Here is a 22,038-nt window from a genome sequence, read left to right as displayed (position 1 = left end):
TGGAGACTGGCTAGGCCACTCCAGGACCTTGAAATGCTTCTTATGAAGCCACTCCTTCGTTGCCCGGGCGGTGTGTTTGGGATCATTGTTTAATTTTCAATGCCCTTGCTGATAGAAGGAGGTTTTCACTCAAAATCTCACGATATAAGGCCCCATTCATTCTTTCCTTTACACGGATCAGTCGTCCTGGTCTCTTTGCAGAAAAACAGCCCCAAAGCATGATGTTTCCACCCCCATGCTTCACAGTAGGTATGGTGTTCTTTGGATGCAACTCAGTATTCTTTGTCCTCCAAACACGACGAGTTGAGTTTTTACCAAAAAGTTATATTTTGGTTTCATCTGACCATATGACATTCTCCCAATCTTCTTCTGGATCATCCAAATGCTCTCTAGCAAACTTCAGACGGGCCTTGACATGTACTGGCTTAAGCAGGGGGACACGTCTGGCACTGCAGGATTTGAGTCCCTGGCGGCATAGTGTGTTACTGATGGTGTGCTTTGTTACTTTGGTCCCAGCTCTCTGCAGGTCATTCACTAGGTCCCTCCGCGTGGTTCTGGGATTTTTGCTCACCGTTCTTGTGATCATTTTGACCCCACGGGGTGAGATCTTGCTACGGAGCCCAGATCAAGGGAGATTATCAGTGGTCTTGTATGTCTTTCATTTCCTAATAATTGCTCCCACAGTTGATTTCTTCAAACTAAGCTGCTTACCTATTGCAGATTCAGTCTTCCCAGCCTGGTGCAGGTCTACAATTTTGTTTCTGGTGTCCTTTGACAGCTGTTTGGTCTTGGCTATAGTGGAGTTTGATGTGTGACTGTTTGAGGTTGTGGACAGGTGTCTTTTATACTGATAACAAGTTCAAACAGGTGCCATTAATACAGGTAACGAGTGAAGGACAGAGGAGACTCTTAAAGAAGAAGTTACAGGTCTGTGAGAGCCAGAAATCTTGCTTGTTTGTAGGTGACCAAATACTTATTTTCCACCATAATTTGCAAATAAATTCATAAAAAATCCTACAATGTGATTTTCTGGATTTTTTTTCTCATTTTGTCTGTCATAGTTGAAGTGTACCTATGACGAAAATTACAGGCCTGTCTCATCTTTTTAAGTGGGAGAACTTGCACAATTGGTGGCTGACTAAATACTTTTTTGCCCCACTGTAATGTTAGCTAGCTGCTTTAATTTGCAATGAGAACGACTTCTGACAAAATTCGAAACGTATAATACAATGTAGCTAGGTAGACTCTCTTACTCGTATACACAATAAACGCTTCTCCCTTTCTGTCACGGATGCCATGGTTGCCCTTAGTTTGAAGATGTAATCTGGAGACAGGTGTTTTATACAACAGCCTTCGACTCCCTCTGCATTTGCAATCAAACGCCTTAATTTTCTCCATCCTCTTGGCTATCGTACTTTGCTTCCACCGGGCATTCCACTGATTTCAAAACTCAGTCCTCCAGAAAGAGAGCTATCTTTAAAAGAAATCTGAGTTAGAAAGGATTACCTACACGTACTGAGCAGCTCATTATAGACAGAAGAGTGCTACATGGCAGACCAATCCAAACAGCATGTCCAGCCCATCCATTATTTCAGCCAATCATGGCTAGTGGGAGCGTTTCTGTCTTTTCTGTGGCTAAACCAACTAGGTTCATAATTTAGTTCACATGTTCAAGAAGGCATTTCTGCTCAAAAACGCATTTTGAAAAAAACACACGTTTACTTTCAAATGCCTCTCCTTTGAGGTAGTGACACAGATCACTACATTTATGATTTCAGTGTTTACCTGTTTTTTATGTATTGGAGATTAAATTAGATTGTACAATTACAGAGGCAGTAAAGTTTTATGCTCACCATCTGTGCTTGGTGATATTCCAGGGGGCATCATGTAGGAGTTGTTTGATTCAGGTGGGAGATTCAGTATGTCTCAACCCATGACTTTTATATAATATTCATATTTAGGAGTAGCTAGCAGTTAAGGAACAGCAGGTGATGGACATTTCAATCAATCAATCAAATGTATTTTATAAAGCCTTTTTTACATCAGCAGGTGTCAGAAAGTGCTTATACACTTGGAGAATTTATTCCACATTTACCAGCAGAAAACAGCAATATATATTTGTAGTTCTCTCCAAGGAACCCGGACTGAACATGCTAAAAGAAAATATCATTTTGTTTTAGTGGGAAACTAAACTGAACATTGTGCTAAAGGCTCAGGGGCTTTAACTCTCTCTTTCTCTTGGTCTCTCTCTCTCCGTCTCTCTCTCTCTTATACCTGGACCTGGAGACTTGGACACATTTGCATTCTGTTCCACCAAGTACCTCATTGGCATTCAGTTCCTAAACTGTGACCATTCTTTGAAAATAGTCTCTCTTTTTACTTGAGTACACCATCAGGACGGGCAGATTGTGTAGTGAGCTATAAAGAATGTGTGTCATAGAGACCAAAGTGCCGTTGTTTAGGTGTTTTATTACGTATCCAGAGGAGCCATTTTGTAGGCTGTTATCCAATTAGTTTAGACTCTCCAACAGTATGTTATCAAGCGCTGCTGGACAACAGTGGCTGACACAATTTTAACTACTTTCAGGTATGAAACAAACAGACACTCATAATATAAAATATACAATTCCCAGTTTATGCTTCAAAGCCAACTTTATAAGAGGTTTTAAAAATAGGTTCTATTGGATTCAAACTTACATGACACACAGTAAGACATTGTTGGCAAAATAGATGGATGCAGTTCAATGCATGATTCATATAATTCACCAATACATTTCTTGGTAGTCCCAAAAAATACTGCTATCAGGTTATAAATCACAGATGGCCTGGTACATTGTTTGCTGCATCCACACATTTGGGATTCACTGTTTCAGTTTCAACGACTCAATATTTTGAACAAAAACGCACGACTGTAAATAAGGCTGGGAATGCAAATACAAACTAGCAAGGACAATAATCACAAGTCAGTCATAACGTGCCCAATAGGCTAGCGCACATGTCAAACAAAAGGTCAGCGGGCCGAATAGAATACACAGCATATTATGCACATCTGCAAGCATAGCAGCAAAGGCTGGACAAATATTATTGATATTTTCTTTTGTTTTAATGTTAAAATTATATATACATATATATCCTATGTAAATAAGTGGGAATTATAACAGGCCATATTCTTTCAAAACAATAAAGCAAAAGCCTGCAGAGTTCTGTCATACTATCCAGGTCTATGCACAAACAGTTCGAGATCCAGAAATAAGTCCCTCACTGTTGCCGCTTGTTATAGACCCCCTACCAGCTCCTAGCTGTGCCCTGGACACCAAATGTGAATTGATTGCCCCCCATCTTTCATCAGAGTTTGTACTGCTTTCTAAATACACCTCTGCTGTTTTCAACCAGGATCTCAGCGATCACTGCCTCATTGCCTGCGTCCGTTATGGGTCCACGGTTAAACAACCACCCCTCATCACTGTCAAACGCTCCCGAAAACACTTCTGCGAGCAGTCCTTTCTAATCGACCTGGCCAGGGTATCCTGGAAGGATATTGACCTCATCCCGTAAGTAGAGGATGCCTGGTTGTTCCTTAAAAGTGCTTTCCTCAACATCTTAAATAAGCATAACCCGTTAAAAAAATTTAGAACTAAGGACAGATATAGCCCTTGGTTCACTCCAGACTTGACTGCCCTTGACCAGCACAAAAACATCCTGTGGCGTACTGCACTAGAATTGAATAGTCCCCATAATATGCAACTTTTCAGGGAAGTCAGGAACCAATATACATAGTCAGTAAGGAAAGCAAAGGCTAGCTTTTTCAAACAGACATTTGCACCCTGCATCACTAATTCCAAAACGTTTTTGGACACTGTAAAGTCCATGGAGAATAAGAGCACCTAATCCCAGCTTCCCACTGAGACTAGGATAAATCCACGATTTTCGAGAATTTCAAAAAGCATTTCTCTACGGCTGGCCATGCTTTCCACCTGGCTACCCCAACCCCAGCCAACAGCTCTGCACCCCCTGCAGCAACTGGCCCAAAAGCTGGTCACGGGTGCACTTCAGCCACACTCAAGGTCCTAAACAATATCATAACCGCCATCAATAAAAGACAGTACTGTGCAGCCGTCTACATCGACCTGGCCAAGGCTTTCGACTGTCAATCAACGCATTCTTATCGGCAGACTCAGACTTGGTTTCTCTAATGACTGCTTCACCTGGTTCACAAACTACTTTTCAGATAGAGTTCAGTGTGTCAAATCGGAGGGCCTGTTGTCCAGACCTCTGGCAGTCTCTATGGGGGTGCCACAGGGTTCAATTCTTGGGCAGACTCTTTTCTCTGTATATATTAATGATGTCGCTCTTGCTGCAGATGATTCTTTGATCCACCTCTACGCAGACGCCACCATTTTGTATACATCTGGCCTTTCTTTGAACACTGTGCTAACAAACCTCCAGATGAGCTTCAGTGCCATACAATACTCCTTCGGTGGCCTCCAACTGCTCTTAATTAAATGCTAGTAAAATGAAATGCATGCTCTTCAACCGATCGCTACCCAACCGCCCGTCGAGCATCCCTATTCTGGACGGTTCTGACTTAGATTATGTGGACAACTACAAATACCTAGGTGTCTGGCTAGACTGTCGTGGGTGGAAGAAGAGGAGGACCAATGCGCAGCGTCGTAAGTGTTCATATTCTTTATTAATGAAACAACTGAACGCTGGGGGAGGGGGGGGGACAAACGAACAGCCCTGTACGTTGAAGAAAAATACAGAACAGAAAATAATCACCCACAACTCAAGGGTGAAAACAGTCTGCCTAACATGGTTCTCAATCAGGGACAACGATTGACAGCTGCCTCTGATTGAGAACCATACCAGACCAAACAGAAATACCAAATCATAGAAAAAAATGACATAGACTGCCCACCCAACTCACGCCCTGACCACACTAAAACAAAGACATCACAAAGGAACTAAGGTCAGAACTTGACAGTGTGGTCGACAGCTTATCGTAAGGTACTCTACCTCAGGCGAGCAATACCTAGAGACTTCTTTATTATTAGTTGTTATTGACAAAAAGACACACACCTCCACCCCTTGTCTTACCAGAGGTAGCGTCTCTGTTCTGCCGGTGCATGAAAAATCCCACCAGCTCTATATTGTCCGTTTCTTCGTTCAGCCATGCTTCGGTGAAACATAAGATGTTACAGTTTTAACGTCCCGTTTGGTAGGATAATCTTCATAGTAGGTCCTCACTTTTTATTTTCTAACGATTGCACGTTAGCAAGGAGAATGGAAGGCATTGGGTGTTTATTTGCTCGCCTCTGGCTTCTCAGCAGGATCCCCGATCTGCGTCCCCTTTTCCAGCGTATTTTCTCCACGCGTGGATCTGGGCCTGTTCCAGTGAAATCAGTATATCCTTCTCGTTGGACTCGTTAAAGGAAAAAGTTTATTTCAGTCGGCGCTGAATAATCTCTTTTCTGATGTCCAGAAGTTTTCGGTCATAAGAGCCGGTAGCAGCAACATTATGTACACAATAAGTTTGAAAATAAGTTAAACAAAACTCAAAAAATAACAAAATTGCACAATTGGTTGGGAGAATGTAAAACGTCAGCCATGTTCTTCGGCACCATCTTCCCTCATTAGATTTAAGCTCATCTCGCTCTGGCTAGCATTAGTTGATCTTGTTATTGTTGATGTGCATAGACAAATGAGGGACAGAGAGCCTAACCTTTCATGGTTGTTTGATCAATAGGACTGTGAAGTTCCCAAATGTAAGAGGACTACCGTGGTATTTACATATTTACAGAAATCCATTCAGGTGTATATTGTGGCTTTTGGCAAATGCGTTTTAATGATCTAAAGTCGCGCTGTTGCTACTGCCTATAAACACACAGTCCAGTTCAAAGTGAATGGCAGGCACATGTGGCAAATGGCTTATATGCATATAGGCCTACTTTAGCTCTGATTGGCTATGGCGCACCGGTCTGAGTAGACTCCGGTCCTGGACAAGACAGATGTTTTTATTCGATTTTATTTACTGCAGTGTCTATCAATTGTCCAAACGCACGTTACTTTCCCACTCTATATTGCTATAGGATTTTCACAAATGCCTTACTATACGTCATTCCCAAACATTCTATGGATTTATGAAAACGTGAAAATGACCATATCTAAGTGCTTGCTTGTAAGAAAATGTTTTTTTTATACTGTCAGATTTTTCCTGGGGGTGTACATGAACAGATTTGAATACGATTTCATGTTGCTAAAACACTGTCAGTTCCACTTTAAATATAACCTTTCAAACTGACATTTAGTAGTAGAACTAGGCGAGAGGGGGTGCACTTTCAGTATATAGCTTTAATCCAGCTGCATCAAAGGATCCTAATATACTAAAGTGCACACACACAGAGAGATAAATGCAAAAATGCCTGTGTGTATGCTTGTATGTGTGCGTGCTCTTTAAAACAGGTAGTTTGGCTACTCAGTGATGGTGGATTAAAAAGCGAGTTGAGGTGATGGATGGCTGGCTGGATACTGCCTTTGTTTGTCCTGAGACTAACTGCTGCGCTGTTGAGCTATTGACTGATAGCTGCTGGAACGAAAGGGACTGATGGATGGATGGATGGAAGAAAGAAAGAAAGAAAGAAAGCAGGAATGGGTGGATGGATACAGATGATATTTCAGGAGGAGAGGTGTGACAGTCGCCTTACTGGAGGAATGGAGGGATGGGGAAGAGAGAGAGAGAGAGAGAGAGAGAGAGAGAGAGAGAGAGAGAGAGAGAGAGGTAAATATCACTTAGCATCTCTCCAACTGTCTCTCCCATTCACTCACACATGAACACACTCATAGCGACCACGTTGAGCTTACTCTTTTCGTTTGTTTTTTAGTCTTTTTACATTTTCTGACTGTGAAGGTTAAGATGATCCCAAGGGGAGTGGCAAAAATATGGTTGAGGAGTGGAGCGAGAGAGTGGTGGAAGGGGAGAGTAGGGGAGGGGTGTGCAGAGAGGCAGGAAATAGGGAACAGGCTGAGAGGAATGGGCAGGAACACACTTAATGCTCCACAAAACTTGACATCCTCGGGCGACTGATGGAGGATGGCGGTCACTGACAGCAGAGGCCAGGCATATCAACCTGACCACAACGTTTTTTTAATGGTGCTCTGTAGAAGGGATGGAAGAAGGAATGAATGCTGAGAACTAATGGTGCAGTCCATTAGGTGAGAACTACTGGTGCAGTCCATTAGGTGAGAACTAATGGTGCAGCCCATTAGGTGAGAACTACTGGTGCAGTCCATTAGGTGAGAACTACTGGTGCAGTCCATTAGGTGAGAACTAATGGTGCAGCCCATTAGGTGAGAACTACTGGTGCAGTCCATTAGGTAAGAACTACTGGTGCAGTCCATTAGGTGAAAACTACTGGTGCAGTCCATTAGGTGAGAACTAATGGTGCAGCCCATTAGGTGAGAACTACTGGTGCAGTCCATTAGGTGAGAACTAATGGTGCAGTCCATTAGGTGAGAACTACTGGTGCAGTCCATTAGGTGAGAACTACTGGTGCAGTCCATTAGGTGAGAACTAATGGTGCAGCCCATTAGGTGAGAACTACTGGTGCAGTCCATTAGGTGAGAACTACTGGTGCAGTCCATTAGGTGAAAACTACTGGTGCAGTCCATTAGGTGAGAACTACTGCTGCAGTCCCATTAGGTAAAAACTACTGGTGCAGTCCATTAGGTGAGAACTACTGCTGCAGTCCATTAGGTGAGAACTACTGGTGCAGTCCATTAGGTGAGAACTACTGGTGCAGTCCATTAGGTGAAAACTACTGGTGCAGTCCATTAGGTGAGAACTACTGCTGCAGTCCATTAGGTGAGAACTACTGGTGCAGTCCATTAGGTGAGAACTACTGGTGCAGCCCATTAGGTGAGAACTACTGCTGCAGTCCCATTAGGTGCAATATGGATTTGTAAAAGGAACAGTGCAGTGATATGAAATTACACTTTTATAATTAACCTAAAGCAATCAGACCTATTCTTACTTCAGAGGGGTTGGGTTAAATGCAGAAGACACATTTCAGTTGAATGCATTCAGTTGGTCAACTGACTAGGTTTCCCTTTCCTTTTTATATTTAGTCGCTCCCAGACTTCCACCACCATAAAAATACTTTTAGTCAGCTGAAGCAAACAAACAGTTTTTGTCTGTAACTTTTTTGGTTATTGAATTATTCACCAAAATACTTTAACATTTACAGACGTTTCTGTAAATTAGAATATATGATATTGAGTCTATCTACTAGTTTAACATTATTGGACAAATAGAACCATCTCACTGGTTGATTCAACGTTGTTTCCACGTCATTTCAACCCAAAACATCTATTTGATGAAGTTCACTCAACATGGAAAACTGATTGGATTTTCAAAAAAGTAATCACCCAATGGCCATTTTGTGTTTTTTTTTTTACCTAAAAAAATAAATGTACTTATCATATATCATATATTCTTATCAAAACAAGACATTGAACTGACGTCTGTGGGATCCTTCTCATATTGCATCCAAATAGCAGATTCATCCTCTTACATTAAGAGACAACCTATTTCAGCAGATTGGGGATTGTGCTAATGTAAGCGGTTTAGCTTGGCTAATTTAGCTGTGGGTGTGATATGAGTGTGATTAGTATTTATATTACACAGCCACATTAGGCAGTTTATTCTTGTTATGTACGGCACTCTCTTCCCTGTTTCAGAGACATGATGGCATGACACGGATGGATACCATCTGGCATCAATATTGGCATGAGCAGTATCTGTGATTATTGCCAAAGACAGCATAAACAAGGGTTCTCTATCATTATCTCTCTCTCTCTCTCTCTCTCGCTCTCTCTCTCTCTCTCTCTCTCTCTCTCTCTCACACACACACACACACACACACACACACACACACACACACACAGACACACACACACACACACACACGTTTTAGTTTCAGAAATAAACACCTGCAGTCACATACACACATACTATACAACAAATATTTTTTACATCTCAATGGAGTACACCGTTAAATTGTCATTTATGGATCCCTGGTTTACAGCAATAACAACATGTGCCATTACATTATGTCACAGTGTGCGTTATTGTATGCTATTATGTTCACTTGAAGGTGTGTGTAGCTCAATTATAATGTGGATCTCGCTGAGAGAAGAGCCAGATCATGCTGGTTGAGCATCATATCCCTGTGCTATTTCATCCAAATGGGAATGGAACCCACAGGGTTTCTTCCACCTCTCCCCTGTGAGCCGCCTGTTGCTCCATGGCCTGGCTGCCCCTGAAGGAAAGATGGATTGCATCAGGAGGACAGCGCACTACCGACCCTGCCCTTTACAAACACACATGCACACGCATGTACACACACACCATCTACTCCATTGTCCGCCTCATCCGCAGGCCGCTAACTCAGATACACTGACAGGGTATTTAGCGAAAGGTTGGCGTAAAGAATCGGACAAATCCCTCTTTAGAAAAACATGATTCCTACTCATCTAGTTCTGCAGAATGCACACGTCCAGTCTATCGTTTAGAGATTTACTCTTTCTGTTCTTCTCTTTCTTACACAACCACCATACACACACACACACCATTGGAGGTCGGTGCTATTTAAGATGAGGGAGAGAGATTGTATTTTTTATGAGCATGGCCTTATTTCTATTACAGCATACTGGATGACTGTCATTCATATTCCATTCATCCAGCTCAATGTAACATCAATAGGTTTAGGCTGCTACATGATACTCTTATTTTCCCTCTACCCAACATGAGGTTGCTACAACCTAGCCAATTAATGAAAGTTTACAACGTAGGTGCACACAGGTCAAGATAAAGATTTGAGGTGGCAGACAGTGACATATGGAGAGACAGTGACACATTCAATACCGCCTTGCACAGTCTTCCCTGCATCTAGCTGATCTACGGTGTAATCATTAGTCCAACAGTTGCAAACAAGAGTTTCTATTGGACAAATTCAGGTATGTTTATCCCCATTTTGTTCCATTTGCAAAACATTTTTCAACAGAATGAATACACATAAACAGAGTTCACTTTCATAGCAGCCACTTCGTAGTCGTTCTCACATTTCCACTCTCTCCTACATTTTACTCATTTAGCAGACACTCCTATCCAGAGAGTACTTAGTGCATAGTATATTTTCTTTGTACTGGTCCCCTGTGGGAATCAAACCCACAACCCTAGCACTGCAAGCACCATGCTCTACCAACGGAGCCACAATACATGGGACTCTCCTTTGCTCACCTTTTCCCTCCACTTCTGGACTTCAATGTACAACACATCAGCTGTCCGTGACCAGGCAAAAACAAAACCTTTCAAAGCCAAACCATATAACCGCTAACCCCTATATCATTGTCACCATTTTAGCTAAAGTAACATCATAGTCAACATAACTAATAGAACTAACACAAGAGTAGATCCGCTACTATCATGCAGCACAGTAAGCAGTTTAGCAGTTACACCGGTGGGCCCCGTGTCAATAAATTAGTAAAACCAAAAGCTTACCTTGACTAGGAAGAGTTCCGTTCCAGTGTTGGATAGTCATAGTCAGAAAGCTAACATAGCATCCCTCTGTTTGAGTTGGCAAAACTAGCCAGCTGCATTTTCTAGCTACTGTTAGTAAGTGAAATTTGTTCCAAACTGTTCAACTATTGTCTTTCTCTCTCTACATTTTAATTACTATGTAAGTCTGAGAATCATGAGCCTACTAGGTTTTGCATTGAAGTCAATGTACCCAGAGGTGGACAGAAGCTAGTTGTCCTTTGGTACACCATTGTGCTACCCTACAGAGTGCTGTTGAGGGTACTGCAGACCTTCATTGCAAAACAGTGTGTTTTAATCAATTATTTGGTGATGTGAATATATTTAGTATAGTTAAAAAGGGTAACTTTTTTAATGTTTTACTATTTATATTTGTATGAAATTCACTGAGAAGGATGGTCCTCCCCTTCCTCTTCTGAGGAGTCTCCACTGACACACACACATACACATACATGCACTCTCTCTCTCTCGCTCTCTCGCTCATTTGTAGGAGCCTAATGTGATTTCCTACTCTGCCAGGGCTTTCCACGACCTTTTACGATCATTTCAGGTACCATCGTTGTCGTCAACGTTTAATGAATGACTTTAGGGTTTGCACCGTGTGAGAAGACTTCCTTCCAGAGATGTAGTCACGCAGAAAGTTAATCTTGGTCAGAAGTCAGTAAGTGTTTGTAAGGCATAACAGAGGAGACTAGAAGACGAAGGCTGTTCTGCTGTTGTATTGTAAAGCAGGTTTTGATTGGTCAGGGCATAGGGAAATATTTTGTTCTAATTCATTCAGTTGTCAAGGTGGAAAACAAACCGATAAATAACCCACCCACGCAGTACCTATTCCTCTCACCTTCTGTGGCCTCCCTTCAGCCTTCCTCCCTTCCCTTCCCTTCCTCTTCTCTTCTTCCCTCTCCTCTCCTCCTTTCCCCTCTCCTCTTTTCCCCTTCCCCTTCCTCTGAGTATGCACCAAGCTTTCCCCCATCATCCCTCATCCCTCTTTAGGTGTGAAATGTATTGGTATTCTGCGGAGCAGAGAGATGGGAGGGGAAAGTGACACAGCCAATCTAATAGAGGAGGCGGTCATGCCTGATGTCTGTCAAAAAACATATTTCTGAGGATCAATCCGTGAAAATACCCAGCTGTCACATCCAATGAGCTATCCCTTTTCACAGAAAAATGTCTTCATGTAGTTGCCAAGCCCTGCTATGGCTCGGGCTCAGGCTCCGCATTGAGGAAGTGAGGGAGAGGCCAATGAAAGCAGACGTGAACCCAAAACCCGGGACGATGGTAGGGTTCTGGGTCTCTGGAGCTCTGCAGCCAGCCAGAAGCACATTATGAATGTCACAAGAGGAGTGAAACTTACAGTGGTGATTTTAGAATGTAAATCTTGATGGGGCAAACTCAGCATCTTTTCTTTTTAGATGCATGCCTGCGAAGCCACTACACAACATAAACAATACATTCATTGCACTATAATGGTGACAAACCGTGCCCACAAACTGTTAGGGCCTACATAAAGCTGTGCCAACAGTGGAGCTTACATTTCAGCACCATGGAGTGAATCCTTACCACTCCTACACCTGGCGGAGCCTCGTTTAGCAGAGAAACAGCTCATTCAACCACATTTACTTGCTTTTTAAAAACCATAGCTGATATGGCTGATTTGCTTAAATAAACACATTTTTTACTGGCTCCTTGTGGATTTGTGTTACTTGATAAGAACCACATTCTCCTTCAATAATAATGAATGCCAACATGAGTTCACTATTGAACCATACACAAACATTATTACATTTATGTTCAGTAAATTCACAATGTTTATTCTTATATCATTAACAGCTCTAAGTATAAGTGCAAGCAAACGAACTGCGATGAGATAGACCTATTCGTTCAGCGACAGGAATTCAGAGAGATGTTCAGATAAATTCAGCCAGATGTTGAGGCCTGAACTTTACTCTTCTTTAAGTCACAACACAGAGAAAGAGAGAGAGAGAGATGGAGGGAGGGAGAGCGAGAGCGAGACGTGGACTAAGAGGTTAGCCAACTGTTTGACATATTGTATCATGTGGTCTAAAAAGCAAGGAAAATACAATCACGAGGATCCACTTTTATAGACAATATATCGACGCACAGACAGCACATTAAGCAAACAAAACAACCCTTCCAATATCAACTGGAATTGCATGTGTTTATTACTGAACATTTTTTGTATTTTTTTTTTTTTAAGGGGAAGTGACTGTCACTGGCGAACATGGTTACAGACCCAACAATATTATCCCTCCTCGTGTAGAGAAGCACATGAGATGATTATAATACACAAAGTAAGCAAAAAAAATGATATGCATCATTCTAACATTACCTAAATGATGAATAAGATACTAATGTGATAGCCATATAAGAAATATAACAATGGCATAATGAGAGGAGGAGCGGATAAGGGACAAGCCGTCATTTCGAATAAGACATGAGCAAGCTGAGACTGATGTAGCCTATTTGCCTATTTTTTCATCCACACAATTTAATGCACGCTATGATTCTGGCAAGCACGTACTGTACCTACTCTCTTCCGTCTGTTGGTTGTGAAGGTCACGGCTTGTCTGTATGTGGCGTCTAGCTGAGCCACAACGTTAGATTTCCCCAGTTTAACAGCGTTGTCTACTTGTGATGCACAATTTTCATGTTTTGAGACAGTAAGCCACTGCTTCCTTCCACACTGTTGAATTTGCAATATCCGACTTGTTTTGCAATGTTTATGTAAAATGGTCCAAGAGCACCGAGACTCATGATATTGACATGATCAGTCCAATCAAAGCTACGGGAGATATAACATGAATTGACGTCATTTTATCTGTGGCCAATGACCTTGAGCCTTCTTGGACGGGCATTTCTACTGTCAATCCATGTTAACACCCCAGGTGGACTTGAACTGCTTAGTTCTCCCATAGATTCAGCGGTGATGTAGTGTCCCCATGAGTGACAGAACCCTGAGCCAATCACAGCATAACCAGAGTACGCTCTGTGCTTTCGCTGGCTGGCACCACAGAAAGCACTGTGCTATTCTGAAACAGCTGTATTATGGAGCTGCCTTACTCAAAGAAAAATACCATGTTTTTATGCTGCTTTAATAACTCAAGGATTTTAAAAAATGTTTTTTTACATTGTTTGCTAAACTGATATGTGACACAAATAAATGCTAGAATTACATGTAAAACTGGCCAACTTTTGTATTGTTATTATTATTTTTTAAACAGGTGGGGCTGCCACTGGATAGGGGACTCTTTCACCACAGCTGATGTCCCTTGAGTGCAAGAAAGAGATGCTGTGCTTTGTTTCTCCTAGATTCTACACTTTGCACTGGTCTCAAACACACACACGGACACACACACGGACACACACACTCACACACTGGATCTTTTTGGAGGGAATGTACCCATTTTATCTTTTAACCCCCGCACAGTGCGCAGTGTGCCCTTTTGCTAATACTTACAGCACAGGAACTGGCAATGAACTGGGACCTTGATGGTTTGAGTGAGTCATGTCCTTTTAAAAAATGCATTTAATTCCGTTAAAGTCTATCAATTCCTGTCATCCCTCTAAGGTTTTTTAACATGCAGACAGCGTAGCATGCTCAGTCGCAAGGACAGCTCAGTCCAGCCCAGTCCAGCCCTCTGGCGCGGATCTTTCAGACACCGACCAGACGAGTCCGGAGGAGAGACGTTTTGTCCCTTTAACTCTATTATCACTTTTAAAAATATTTTAACACATTGATGAATATTTAAAGCAGATTAATATTTCACCGTGGCACACCGCAGTCAGGAGATGAGAAAAAAAGATAGAAAAAGCAGCAGAAAAAGAGAGAGAGGAGAGAGAGAAGGGAGAGAGACGAGAGAGAGGAGAGAGAGTGAAAGAGACATTGAGATGCAGGGAGAGTCACCTCTTCTTCTTCCAACATGCAGTCTCGCTAGTCCTCTGCCTCACCCAGGTCTCTTCTCCTTTCCTCTCCTCTCCTCTCCTTTCCTTTCCTTTCCTTTCCTTTCCTCTCCTCTCCTCTCCTCTCCTCTCCTCTCCTCTCCTCTCCTCTCCTCTCCTCTGATGCATAGAGGACAGTGTAGTGTGTGAGAGTCCAGTACTGTCAACCAGTGTTGTGTCAGTGGAGTTCTGTTGGGGGAAAGCGCTGAGTCATGATGTGTGTGTGTGGAGAGAAGGAGAACGATGAGTTGGTAGGCGCTGTCAGAGGACGTTCATCTCAAACCCATGAGACGGATCATTACGAGTTCACACTTGCTCCAGTGACTCAATCCTCTACTCTCCCCTCTGCTCCCTCCTTTGCCCCGCAGACCCAGCCGAGACTCTTCTGCATTTGCAAGACACTCCACACTTCGAAGGGGGGGGGGGGGGGGGGGGGGGGGGGGGGTGACGGTTTTGTCGACAAGCTCCAAATCATTTGAGACTAATTTGAGGTCAAAGGTTCACATGGGATGGGCATCAAACGTGAATGAAAGCCATTGCTATCAAACAGTATATGAGCACCGCTGAATGATAACCACGCAAGCAACACATGAGGAAAAATGCACCCTCAGCAGCCATTCTATAGCGCTTATCTGCAGTTCACCGAGTACGATATGAAGGATTGTCCTCGCAAACCGTAAACTCTTAGGCGCCACTCAAAGTAATTCAAAACTCATCATCCACAGAGTGGCTTCATCATAGTCTAGGGCCCTATCGGCTTCCTCAAGAAACAATATCTTGTGAGGAAGAGACAGAGGTTTGGCCAGTGATCTGATTAGACTGCTGTCCCTGTAAACCTTATAGGGCTCCAAGCAAAAGAGTTCCCTGTTAGAACTCAAGCTTTGTTCCATAAATATGCCATTAGCAAAATGCATAATAGGAAGGACTTTTATATTCCAAACGCTGCTGCTGCTCCCTAATTAACGTTCCTGCACGCCTCACAATGATATTTGCATATTAATATGCAGTTAATGCGCCACGGGTGCTGGATAAATAACATCAGATACAAGCGTTCCTCTACTTTTACAGATACCAGCTGTAGAGGAAAAAACTAGAAACAAATGGAGCATTTATTTGGCGAGCTGCAGTGCAATTTGTAACTATGTTACATTTTAGTGCAATCATGTTTACATTTGCATTGCTTAAAGTTTCTCATTAGCATTTTCAAGTAAGGCTTGTTTTAAAAGGAAATGTTCGGATGGAACTGAAGAGCGAAGGTTTATGTCTGTATATTAAGCCTACTGACAAACATTTCCCTTGGAGCCATTCCCAATGGGCAAAACTGCTGCAATGACATCAATCTGACGTCTTTTATGACAACATTTTGTTTGCTGGGTTCGAGAGTGCAGCATTGAGCTGCATAAAGAGAAAATATCTGACTAGATATACAGGTATAGGATCTTCATTTGATCACTCTTTTGTTGCGGATCATTTTTCTGTACTGCAGGAAATGCAGTTGAGCTTTGTGATGTGCATAAATGTTACACAGGGTTATGTGAACAGCATTGCAATTTTCATGTAGCCTACTTTTGGCCAGCTAATAGCCCAATCACCAATCAAGCAATATTGAAATTAAAACGTTCAAATTATTATTATTCTGTGACAATATAGGTCAAATTAAGATCCGTAAGGTACACCTTAGAGCTGTAATAAAGTATGGGATAGATTGCACAATATGAGCCATTGAAGGGAATGCATTGGCACGTAGGAGCATGTGGAGGAGAGTGAGACAGAGGGTGGCGCTGTATTCTGATTCTATGGAGGGAAGTGTTGGTCTTCAAAGGGTATAGATGAGTGTGATATGAGAAATGGTAACCATGGACATATCTTTTCATGAGGATACAGTATGTTAGGTTCTGTTACTGTAAAAGGTCAAACATTATGGGTCCGTTTCCCTGACACAGATTAAGCCATGTCCCTGACTAAAAACACTATGGAGATTCCCATTGAGAATGCTTTTCGTCCAGGACTTGGATGTGATTGTGGGAAGTCTGTGGTGCTGGGGGGTTAATACAGCTACACAACCGGTGATAAAAACAGAGAGTTAAAAAACATATTAACGTTCAAAATCGATAAACATCAAACACACCAACCCATTTACAGAGATCGAACTTTACTGAAACACTTGGCACACAAACTGAAAGGTAAAATAATAAGGTATTGATATTCAATCAATCAGCAATAAGAAGAACAAGAACCTGAGTCTTTCTTCTCTTCCTTCTTTCTCACCTCTCGTTTTCTCTATCTCTTTCCATCCTCTGCCAGACCAGGCTCAACTAAGCTTAAAAAAGGAAATATCCTCCTCACTAAAGCCTGTGAAATCCACATGTCAAGCTGAGCTGAGGTGAACGCTACGGCCTAGACAGGACACTATGGTGACAAGTGTTCTTTTGACCGGAAAACAATATGACCGAGTGTAACAGTAACATTAACTAGTATAGAGAAACGCAAGACCAGCCTGGGTTAGCTGGGGAGGATAATATGCCTGTCTAAATTCTTCATGACTTATCTCTTCTTCTCCCACTCTCACTCTTCCGCACTCTCTCTCTCTCTCTCTCTCTCTCTCTCTCTCTCTCTCTCTCACAAACTATCTTTCCTACTCTTTCTCTATCTCACTATCTCTTGCTTTCTCTCTCACTATCTCTCTCTTTCTCTCTCTATCCGCACTCTGTCTCAGGCAGGCTTTTCTCTCTCTCTTCGTCTCATCTCACTATACTGCTAGTCTCTAGGTTTCCTTTTCTCTTTAATACCCTTTTTAGATGTGGGAGCTGCGTTCAGTTTCGGAATGATTCCTTTTCATTGAGTCTCTTGCCTTCTCCCTCTGTTTCTCTTAGATCTCAGCAGGGACCTGGCAGGCCCAACTTCTACAGTGTTCTCTCTCTCTCTCTCTCCCTCTCTCCCTCTCCACTGCTCCTGTGTTGTTTCTCTTGATTTTTATATTTACAACTAAGAGGCATGGATTTCCATTTCATAGTAATCATCCAGTGCTCATCTGCCTTTTATTAATCTTACTGTAAACTATGAAATCCTGTTTGTTAATTGATTGATTTCAATTCAAATTTCAAACAGCAATGGGGTGATTAAGCAGTATCTGTGACCTTTTTTAAGAGTCTTCTGCATTTTTGTTCATGTGTCAGTGAATATATTTGTGTGTCAGTGAATGTGTGTGAGTGTGGAACGCCCGACTTCCCAAATCCCCCCTCACTGGCCGCAGTGAACTAACCTGCAGCAATATTCACACCTTTGACTTGAAAGTGTGAGATGAACAGCCTATATCCTAAGTGTTGCGTGCCATTGCTTGATAATCACAGAGACTGCCTCATGGATGTCGTAATCCTGCCAAGCCAATAGGGAAGAGATTCGAACTGACAGTGAACCGTACGTTACCGTAGGATACACATATAATGCATATAGAATACACACATCCACCATATAGGAAACACACAGCCCTATTTAATACATGCGCTTTAACATGCGCACATGCACACTCAAAACACACGTGCAGACACACACTCTAAAGCCATGTCATACCTGTATATGATGCAGGCACAGTCTCTACACGTACCACAGTTCTCTATGTCTTGGCCTGTCCGGTAGGAGTGTCTCCTGGAGGGGAAAAACAGATGACATCATCACCACGGGACCATAGCATCCGTCACCTTGGCTTGAGTCACAGGAGAGACCATGATGTGACAGTAGTGCATGCGTGTGTGTGGTGAAAAAGGGATTAGAAATAAGCAGGATCTCAGTTTTACCATCCCTAGCTAGGTTTCATCACTTCCTCTGAGAAGTAGCTAGCTCTTATGTTTTTAATCGTAATCGTCTCCTCATCTAGAATCCCACTCCTGATCATTTCTTATGAATGATTTCCCTCAACTGACTCCCTGATGATTACGCAAAAAATGACTCACTTTATCTTCAGGGACAAATTAATGCTGATGAGGTAAATGTCAAGTCTGAATTCATTACATGTAGATCTCAGAACAAGAGCCCTTGTGAGAGAAGATGCAGTGCTTCTACAGGCTTTAATAAAGACTAGTAGAAACGTATTTAACTTGAAAGATAGGTCAAGACTGTACAGTCCGAGTCATACACACCCAGTGCACGCTAACCAGGTTGCCAGGTGCACGGTGTTTCCTCTGACACATTGGTGCGGCTGGCTTCTGGGTTGGATGCGCGCTCTGTTAAGAAGCAGTGCTGCTTGGTTGGGTTGTGTTTCGGAGGAGGCATTGCTTTCGACCTTCGTCTCTCCCGATCCCGTACGGGAGTTGTAGTGATGAGACAAGATAGTAACTACTAACAATTGGATACCACGAAATTGTGGAGAAAAAGGGGGGTAAAAATTCACACCTGGATGGTACGATATTTGCACATTATTGTTTTTTAAATTATTCAAGCTAAGTCAAGTTGGTTGTTGATCATTGCTAGACAAACATTTTCATGTCTTGACATTGATTTTCAAGACGATTTAAGTCAAAACTGTAACTAGGCCACTCAATGTTGTCTAGGTAAGCAACGTCTAGGTATATTTAGCCTTGTGTTTTAGTTTATTGTCCTGATGAATGGTAAATTTGTCGCCCAGTGTCTGATGGAAAGAAGCCTGAAGCAGGTTTTCCTTTAGGATTTTGCCTGTGCTTAGCTGTATTCAGTTTATTGCTATCCTAAAAAAACTCCATAGTCCTTGCCAATGACAAGCATACCCATAACATGATGCAGCCACAACCATGCTTGAAAATACAAAGAGTGGTACTCAGTAATGTGTTGTGTTGGATTTGTCCCAAATATAACATTTCGTATTCGGGAAATACATTTCTTTGCAACACTTTTTGAAGTTTTACTTTAGGGCTTTATTGCAAACAGGACGCATGTTTTGGAATATTTTTGAATTTGAAAATTGTCTAAGAACATAATTCCACTTTGACATTATGGGGTATTTGGTGTTGGCCAGTAACACAAAATCTATTTTAAATTCAGGCTGTAATACAAGAAAAGTTGGAAAAAGTCAAGGGGTGTGAATACTCAGTGATCAGTGATGGCACTGATCTCGTACAACGCGGTGTACTACTCCCTTCACAGAACAGCGCAAACTGGCCCTAACCAGAATAGAAAGAGGAGTGGGAGGCCCCGGAATAGACTGACGAATTTCAAAGAAAGTTCTGTGTTTCTGGCCATTTTGAGCTTGTAATCAAACCCACAAAATGCTGAAGCTCCAGACACTCAACTAGTCTAAAGAAGGCCAGTGGTATTGCTTCTTTAACTAGCACAACAGTTTTCAGCTGTGCTAACATAATTGCAAAAGGGTTTTCTAATAATCAATTAGCCTTTTAAAATGATAAACTTGGATTAGCTAACACAATGTGCCATTGGAACACAGGAGTGATGGTTGCTGATAATGGGCCTCTGTATGCCTATGTAAATATTCCATAGAAAATCTGCTGTTTCCAGTTACAATAGTCATTTACAAGATTAGCAATGTCTACACTGTACTTCGGATCAATTTGATGTTATTTTAATGGACAAAAAATGTGCTTTTCTTTCAAAAACAAGGGCATTTCTAAGTGACCCCAAACGTTTGAACGGTAGTGTATGTATTGATTTGTGTATGTTCATTACCCATTTTGTAATGTTATGAATTTACAAAACATACAATATGTTACGAAATTGGAAAAACATACAATGTGTTACAATTTGCAAAACCTTAGGGGTTAGGGTTATGTTTAGGAGTTGGTTATTAGCTAAAATGCTAAAGGTGTCCGTGATGTGATTCGATCTTGAAACCTTTGGGTTGCTATACATTTGCCTTATACAAATTCTAGCTTGGTGACTAACGTTAGCTAGGCTAGGGGATACGGTTAAGGGTTAGGGTTAGGGTTAGTGTTAGGGTTAGGGTTAGGGTTAGGGTTAGGGTTAGGGTTAGGGTTAGGGTTAAGGTTAAAGTTAAGTTTTGGAGTTAGGTTAAACGGTTTGGGTTAGGGGAAGGGTTAGTTAAAAGGGTTAAGGTTCGTTTGAGTGTCCTGGATTTACATTACTATGTTACGTCTCGTCTATGAGACCAGGCTGAAATATGTTATCCCACCCAGGCGTTCACATTCGCAACCACAGTACATTGATGATTACACCGTTCATGATTACAGACTTTTTCTTCCATAGACCACATGCATGTCTTCTCTCCAGGAGTTTTCCCCCCTCCTCTGATCTACCATGTTGGTATGATACCGACGGTGGAAAAATCCGTAAACAGCTTAGAAATGTGGGAAGTAGATTAATTAAAGTGCTGATGAGAATCATAAAGGGTTTACACTAAGAGCCTGTGCCGCAACTAAACCCAAAGCCTGCACCCGCATGACCTCATCATCAGCACTGATCGCTATTGCCGCCCATTGCAATGAGGAAATTATATAGAAATGATGTGTAGCCCCCCCCCCCCCAAAAAAAATATACAAATAAATAATATATATATATATAATATAAATAATGTGCGTATTAATTTCTCATTTGAAGTTTTGAAAATTTGGTTGGGAATATGAGAAAAGTTTTGACTTGTTGTTGACGTGGTGGATTTCATCATTTGGATTTAATCTCTCTCTCTCTCTCTCTCTCTCTCTCTCTCTCTCTCTCTCTCTCTATCTCTCTCTCTCTCTCTCTGGCATCTCCTCACACCCTCCCTGCTTCTCCTCTCCTCCTCATTTTTACCAAATGTACATTTCATTCTGTCCGCCCAAAGTATTTACAGCCTCACCATGCTGGGGTTGGCCTATAAATAGATGGGCGGAAGAACAGGAAAGCTCAAACAAAACAAACGTCCATCTGTAATATGAATAACACAACACATGCTGGATTATAACAGGGCTGCATGCTGTTGGTTTTTCTATCTTCATCCGAGGAGTGACAGCTACCAACAATAACCCTCGATTTGATTCCAGAATGAGAAAGGAAATGTTGTCGTGCCAAGCTATGATCACATTGTATACTCTGGGGCTGATTAATTTTCACATTGGACAAATCTTTGCACAAACAATAACCTCTCGAAGCAGAGCTAAGAGCATTTATGTGTGACATTTACTTTCTTGTCCTTTGTGTTTCTGTGCTTCGAGGCATTCCTTTATTCTTATCCTTACCTTATCTTTTCTACAATTCCACTAACCATTCTTCAGTTTTCTTAATTTTTTCCTCCTCTATCTTTAAAGTAACCAATTAAATAACTTTTTGTTCTCACATAATTTTTGTTCTCAGAATTCTGTTAGGCTTATATAATTACAGTAGCGGTGAGAGGGTAAAATCACTGGGGAAGCAAAGCTTGGAAAAAATAGCCATATGACAACCTACAGTATGTGTTGTGATAATTGCTTTGTTTGCTCTATAACCTGTGAGTTCATATGCCTTGCCACCGGGATATATAGGCCTACGGCCGAGACAATAAGAAGACACAGTGGCAGAATAAATTC

At 41.9% G+C, this 22,038-nt stretch overlaps 1 protein-coding gene across 1 annotated transcript in view; it reads right to left on the bottom strand.

Annotated features, from left to right (window-relative positions):
• The window catches only part of LOC110537038 (mucin-2), a 31,576-nt gene that overhangs the window by 5,717 nt on the left and 3,821 nt on the right, over nt 1-22,038 (bottom strand). The window contains exon 2 of the mRNA XM_021622753.2: nt 18,125-18,199. Coding sequence (XP_021478428.2) covers nt 18,125-18,199 — 75 coding nt within the window. The remainder of the gene's footprint in view (nt 1-18,124; nt 18,200-22,038) is intronic.

Source organism: Oncorhynchus mykiss, chromosome 12, assembly GCF_013265735.2.
Source record: "Oncorhynchus mykiss isolate Arlee chromosome 12, USDA_OmykA_1.1, whole genome shotgun sequence".
NCBI lineage: Eukaryota > Metazoa > Chordata > Actinopteri > Salmoniformes > Salmonidae > Oncorhynchus > Oncorhynchus mykiss.
Note: the sequence above shows the minus strand (reverse complement) of the source record. Positions and strands in the feature narration are given on the sequence as shown.